General features: G+C 43.1%; 1 protein-coding gene across 1 annotated transcript in view; it reads right to left on the bottom strand.

The window, feature by feature from the left end:
• Positions 1–623: 623 nt before the first annotated feature.
• CYS1 (cystin 1) overlaps positions 624–7,435 on the bottom strand; it is a 32,554-nt gene continuing 25,742 nt past the window's right edge. Inside the window, 1 exon segment of the mRNA XM_075063505.1 lies at positions 624–1,669. Within this exon segment, the coding sequence (XP_074919606.1) occupies positions 1,564–1,669 (106 nt within the window). The 3' untranslated portion in view covers positions 624–1,563.

Raw genomic sequence — 7,435 nt, 5'->3', positions numbered from 1 at the left:
GCGAGGAGAACATGACAACCTGGAGATAGCCACAGGTTCCTCATTATATAATCTGGAGGAAAAACTAAAACTAGATATCTCATTAGGAAGAAAAAATCATATGCGGTGATAACTAATTAAAAATCCAACTGGATATCTCCATGAAAAATAAGTTAGGGGGACAGAAGATTGATCACCCTGTCTCTCTCAAACTGATACTTTTGCCTTTTATTGAGAATTACATGGAACATAGATATTTGTGAAATATACACCAAACATTGACATCTTAAGGTGTATCCCACTGTTCCAATTAGCATGTGCCTCACTAATTTGCCCTTGAGATTTCATCTGACATGTGTTATGTTCCATCAGAGGACAGAAAAGTTATTTTTTCTAATTCTGATAATAAGCAGCTACTCAAAGTACATCAGGCTCCAAAAAACCCCCCAAAAACTACACACACCAGAAACCTTAATTTAAAAGTACAAGGCTTCACCATCAATCATGCTGAAAACCTCTGAGTCTTTGGTTTTATAGGATTTTTTTTGTTTTGTTTTACTTTTCCATTCTTAGTGATAAATGTGGTGAATTTTTAATTACACAGGAATCTTCATTAGTGCTTAAGCCAAAAGTGGTAAATATCTAACTCCAATGCAGGAGCGCTGATTTATGAACTACTGCTCTTCAATCATGTTAAAGCCCATCTCAAAGTGGGTGACCCAACAGGCACATACATATGGCATTGGACCAGTATGTGCACATCACTCTGTCCTTGTGATTTTCCCTGTTGCTTCCATTTCTATAAGCCAGCAGGTAAGAAACTAGACCAGAAGCTTGCCCTTTCAGGAAACAGGACTCTTGACAATTTCAATCCCCTGCCTCTTTGGAAAAGGGGAGCTAGAAAGAACAGAGCCATATGCACAATCAGAACAAATCCCACACCTGTTTGATAGAGAACTGGGATTTGAACTCTTAGATCCTGCAGCCTAAGTGTGGAATGATTGATTCGCTTCCTTTCCTTTTTCTGTATTGTGGAATATTTAATAATAAAAAAAAGTGGGGCAAATTCAGACCTGGTGCATAGAGTTGTAATCTGCTTACTGTAAGTCTGAATTTGACCCATAGCGAAGTGTCAGGAAAGGTAAATTTTGGATATATCCTATCAAGTAAGTATTTATTCAAATGATTTGCTGCACTTCTCTGACTGAAATCATTGTCAGAATGGCACATCTCAACCTTGCAATACATTCAAGACCTCATACACAAATATTACTTGGAAACTGGCTTTTAAATATTAATTTTACAAGAGGAATGTAATATGATAATTTTTCCCCACTGCTTTGCTTTTATTCACTGGTCAGTGAGGATTCCTTCATTAATCAGTGCTCTTGCTCAGCACTTGCCAAAGAGGTGATCTTCGAAGTCCTACAATACTAACAGCCTCCTGAGTGGTAACATTCTCTTTCATTTCATTCTTGTCTTTTCCATTTCTTCAGAACAATTTCACTGTGTGGGGGGTTATTTTGTTGGCAGAACCCTTGCTCATATGTGCCACTGTCAGTTATGATCATACAGCACTGGCTCTCAGCGGCAGTACTCTCGTTCAATACTCGCCATGAGCTCTTCTTCAGAGTAATCGTACGATATTGGGGATTGCATCTCGGGCTTCTTGTTACTTCTGACTGGAAACCTGTAGGATGAGACAATGAAGTATCTTTACTGTAAAAGAAAATCAAGCTCTGTGAGACATAGTAAGTCCCTTATCCCTAACAGGGAATGAGAAACATCATTTGTGTGTGCAAAAGTCAAAACAAACCCATCCATCTTACTGAACCATGGATTCTGTAACGGTAAGCAGGCCTTAGTTTTCTGACCCAAAAGACATGTGATGCTCATTAGTGATCTTTGGGTAATAGTGATTTCTGACAGGTTTCAGAGTGGCAGCTGTTAGTCTGTATCTGCAAAAAGAACAGGAGTACTCATGGCCACCTTGAACTTGCAATTTATTTGAGCATAGGCTTTCGTCGGGCTACAAGCCCACTTCAATTGCATTGCATGCAGTGGAAATACAGTTAGGAATATTACATACACACACCACACACAGAACATGAACAATGGGTGTTACCATAAACTACCACGAGTGATTCGGTAAGGTTGCTATTACACGCAGGAGAGAGAGAACTTTTGTTTTTTGTTTTTTTTTTTCTATAGTTGGTAATTCAAAATGGTCCATTTGCAGCAGTTGGACAAGAAGGTGTAGGAACGAGGGGGGCAGAGGGGAAAGGAATAAACATGGGGGAAATAGTTTTACTGAAACAAGCACCAAGAAGAACCTGGAATGATTTTTGATGGTATAATCGGAAGTGGAATGTTCATGTTACGTATGCTGACAATCCTAGAATTCACTCCTGCCCTTTCCTGTCTGAGCTAGGAGGGGTGGGAGAACAGTGGAGAGGTTTTGACCTTGCAAAAGTTACCACAAACAGTTAACTCTACCTGGTAGGCCTGTTTTACCACTCCACAGAGCAGACAGCAGCCTGTTGGGCAGGCAGCTTGAAGCCTCTCCTGGCTGCAGATCTACACACTCTTTTGAAACTGTAGAGCTGGAGGGCAAAGACCCTGGGACCTCTTGTGTTCTCTTGAGTGCTCACAATCTTGCACTCCCCTGTGTCCTCTTGCCCCCAGAAAGGATGGGGGACACGGGGCTAGCTTTGGCCCTAAAGAAGAGGCTGCATCTTGCTAACCATGTTTAACAGCACACACATAATTAAATATGGAAGTAACTGTCTCCCCAAATATTGCATGCAGCATTACCCCAATGGTTCAGGGGCACAATTCCTGTATTCCTAGTATGGGTGTGTGGGGCAAAGCCTAGGAGCATGTGCAGCACAGCAGAACCAACTTCTTCCCCCAGGCCCTCTTTATCCAAGTAGTGGCCTCAGCCCCCTATGAGAGCGCAGGGAGCCCCCTCCCTGCAGGCCAGAGACAGGAACCTGCTAGGGGTCTGAGGCACAGAGGTACTGCATGATGCTGTCAGAGGGCTGGTTCACATGTGGTAAAATAAAAAGACCTTTGAAAAAAACTGCATAATTTTGAACTCTTGGCCAACTATACTGGATTAATCAAGAAATCCTGTATTCTAATCCTTGTTCTCACATTATCTCCCTCTGTGGCATCAGGCAAGTCCATTTGCTTCTGTGCCTCACTTTCCCCTTTGTCAATGAGAGATAATATGTACGTAGCCCCCAACAGTGCTGGGGACATTAGTTCATAAATGTTTGTACAATGCTGCATGAAGTGACTATTTCTGTGACTCTACATTCCTGCTAGTGCTGTGCTGCAGAGGAATGTCACTACGAGGGTAAAATGGTTTAATCCACAAGAGACTTCGTTCTCAATAAACTAAACTAAATGTTCCAGAGCTCCCAGTTCTGACAATACCTGCAGGTGAGTATTGCTGGGCCCTGTGTTTCATTCAGTGAAATGGGTTTTTGTAGCGCTTTTCCCTGAAGTGGGTTTATTTTTGGTGTTTGTGGAGAAAACAAACGGGAAAGAGCTGATTTCTTCATATCCTGTGTATTTGGTACTTAAGCAGAGGTTTTTCATACCAACTAGCCTGGCTTCAACTACATCCCAGCAAATGGGACTTGATACCTAGTGCCTATAAGTTTACACATGTGGGACTGGTAAATCCAAGTCAATGGTGTGAAAGCAGGGACGAATGGCCTGCATTGCTGATAGCATCATTTGCACAGGAAAACCGAGGGCATGTTTGCCAGATGAAACCATACGGATAGTTCATATGCTAGACAATAAGAGGTATGGAACACACTGACTTAGAACTGCAGTGAGGATCCCTGAGAACTCTTCTCTAACAGAAGCTTCTATTGATTCAATGTTTTCGTACCTCAACAGCTTTCGTTGGTAGACTAGAGTTTTTCGCTATGAACAAGAATTCGTTCCTAGTGTCGCTGAAAAGGACATACACCTGATGGCAATCAGAGTTCTGCAGTAATTGCTTTGGAGCAGTTTTGCCCACAGCATTGCACTGATTGTATGTCAATCCTTAGAATATAAAAAATTCTCATCTGTCTAGTTGTCCATCTGGAAAAAAGTACCCTGATCTGGCTGTGTAAATATCAGGAGCTGCAGATGTCATCAATGGCTTTATTTTTCAAACAGGCCAACTGGCATGCAGATATGTGAATTTCCCACCCGAGAGGCAGTTAATTTACTTTGCACAGTTTCTTCAACCACAAGTTCTACTGGCACCAACAGGTATTTAGCAAATGAGTCTTCTCTTGATTCCTTCATTCAGTTTCCTTCTTTTGACAGAGGAAATTATTTGGTTGTTTTTTTTTTTTTTTTTCACGTAGTAAATAGGAGATGGGAGTAACACTTAAAAGCAGTGTACAGGGCCCTAATACTTCATGATAGGAAAGGGAAATGTAGAAATATGATTTGAACCCACAACTGGCACGTGATTTATTGATTATAGCTCATCATGTGACCAGCCCTCTGCTAGTTTTATAGGAATGTTGAATGATGGATAAGAAACAGCCCCTGGCAAAATTTCCAAGACTCCATTTCAAAACCTACAAAACATTAATTGTTTCCATTAGTGTTTATGTAACTTTTTTCTAATTATTCCTGATGTCTGAGGCATTTCGACACAAGACACCTTACAGTGGCATAGCTCTGTTGCTGCAGGCTGTGCCGCTGCAAGGTCTCTCACATAGCTGCTCTATGCCAAGGGGAGAGCTCTCCTGTCGACCCCCAACAAGCAGCGGTAGCTGTCGGTGGTAGAAGCTCTCTCATCAACATAGCACTGTGCACGCTCCCACTTACCCTGAGCAACATACGTTTTGCCAGCATATGTTTTTTCACACCTCTGAGCAGCATAAGTTTTGCCGCCATAAAGTGATCATGTAGACACGGCCTTAGTCTTCATAGTGACCTTTAGGATGAGAGAGGCTCTCTAAATAAAAAATCCAACATACTGAAAAATGTATCAGCTGTCAACTTTTTTCTTTTTAAACAATCATGAATGAACAGGGCGGAGCATAACGCTAATGGGCTAGGACAATGGCTGGAAAAAAGCAAACAGTCCCATCGCCTTTATTTTCTTCCTCCAACCCTCATGGAAATGTGCACTAGAGTTTAATAGGGATGAAACCTATATTGTCCTGCAGAAATAGAACATGGCTCCTCACAAATTACTCTACTCTAAAGGTCTGAGTTCTCTGGTTTGCTAAGGCCACTTTGTGCTGCTTAAAATAGCCAGAGATGGTAGAGCATTCCCCCTGCACAGGAGATCTCTTGGGTGGAAGAAAGCTGGCAGCAATAGAAGCAGCCAGTCTCAGTGTTAAGCAAGAGACAGGGTGTGTCGGGAATTTTGGGGGTGGGGCATGGGTGGGACTGGGTCCGCTGAAGCAGAGCTCTACTATGCTGATCCTGCACTGTAACTAGTGGTGCAGAAGTTAAAGTAGGTCCCCAGCTGCTCTAATTTACCCTGGGGCTAGGTGGCTGAGGATCAGGAATTGTAACTGTCTGAGCTCAGTTACAGTGATACCTCTGACTTGGAATGGGAAAACCCCAGAAATTTTTCACCTGGTGCACACAACCACATTAGCCCCTCAGCAATGGTTTGAGTCATGAGCACAAACTCAGGCACGGCTCACCACTCCAGACATTGTGACCTGGCAAATGGGATTGCAGCGCCACTCAGCTTTGGCCTGGCAGGAGTCATTCACTGAAACTTGACCCTGCAGCCCTCTGTGGCCCTGCAGCTCTCCTTCACAACCCTGCCAGGTCACAATGCCATTTACCTTGGGGGCCCTCTCAAACAGGCACTCTGGGACAAACTATCCCTTTTTTTACTCACCCCCATGGAGCTGTCTCCCCCCGCCCCCCAATTGGCACACCTGCCAATGGTATGCACTGTACATAATGTACACACAGCTGTGGGCTCCACTGATCTGGAAAATAGCAAGTCAACACTCCTGGGGGGGAAAAGAATTTAAAACATAGTTATTCAGTGGGAGGGAGAAAACTAGAAAGCAATAATGCAGACAGGAAAATGGCCAATAGTGTGCAACATACAAGACAGGAGTTTGCAGTGGAGCAGATCAGCACAAAAAGGCGCAACTCCACCAGGAATACTGTGCTCATGTCTAGTCACCTCATTACTAGGAAAATATTAACAGTTTGGAAGGAGTTCAGAGAACAGCAACAAAAATGCTTACAGGGCAGAGTGGACCGATGAAGTGAGAGAAGCTGAAAAGAAGCAAATGTTTAATTTAACTGAGGAAGGGGAACAGGAGAGGAGACTTCATCTATTTTAAGGGTGTTAATGCCAAGGAGGAAGAGCAATTATGGAGAGGCCGTAGGATACACAGTAAATAGGATACAACATGAGACAGGACAAGTTAAACTAAATACAAGGAAAATTTCCTCTTATCAAGATGCATCAGGCTGTGGATTAATCTCCCACAAGGAAAAATGGCAGGAGTTCCTTTGCTTGAGAAACACACTAGGCCAGGGGTCAGCAATCTTTCAGAAGTGCTGTGCTAAGTTGTCTTTTATTCACTCTCATTTAAGGTTTCGCGTGCGGGTAATACATTTAAACATTTTTAGAAGCTCTCTCTAAGTCTATTATATAACTAAACTATTGTATGTAAAGTAAACAAGGTCTTTAAAATGTTTAAGAAGCTTCATTTAAAATTAAATTAAAATGCAGATCTTATCAGTTTAGTGCAATGGTTCTTAACCTGGGGTGCATGCACCCCTGGGGGTGCGAGATGCCCTTTCTGGGGGTGCAAGACAGGTGAGATTTTTTTTAGCAGGTGAATCATCGAAAACACAAATTAAGCACAGGCACATAAGTACAACTACTTTCATCAAACCTATGTATTTATTAACATTATACATTTTTAATTACTGTAATATACAAACCAAGTTTTTAAGTTGATTGTAGTGTAACTTTTGATAAGGGGAAGGAGAACATATTTTGAGAACTCCAGACTGTCAGCGGGCTAAGTGGGGCCGGGTGCAGTGTATTAAATTGCTCCCCATAAGAATGTGCTACTTACGGTGTGCTACTTACGGCTGCCAGTCCTGGTGCTCCGGAAGTAGCATGTTCCTACGGGGAGAAATTTAATACACTACAGGCAGACAGCACCTCAGACTGGCAGCGGGCTGAGCAGCTGCCGTTCTGGGGTTCCATCAGCTAGTTCCTGCTAGTTGGGGTTCCGGTTGCTGCCCCTGCTCAGCCCACTGCCGGCCTGGGTGAACGGAACTGAGGGGGCTGAGCGGCTGGGACCTCCAATGTGCCATTAAAAATCAGCTTGCATGCTGCCTTCTGGCACATGTGCCGGAGGTTGCTGACCCCTGCACTAGGCAATGTACAACCTGGGAAATCCTGCCTTAGCAGAGGGATGGACTAGAGGCTCCACAA

The sequence above is a fragment of the Chelonoidis abingdonii genome, chromosome 3 (genome assembly GCF_003597395.2).
Source record: "Chelonoidis abingdonii isolate Lonesome George chromosome 3, CheloAbing_2.0, whole genome shotgun sequence".
NCBI classification, from domain to species: Eukaryota; Metazoa; Chordata; order Testudines; family Testudinidae; genus Chelonoidis; species Chelonoidis abingdonii.
This window is presented reverse-complemented; position numbering and strand designations above follow the sequence as displayed.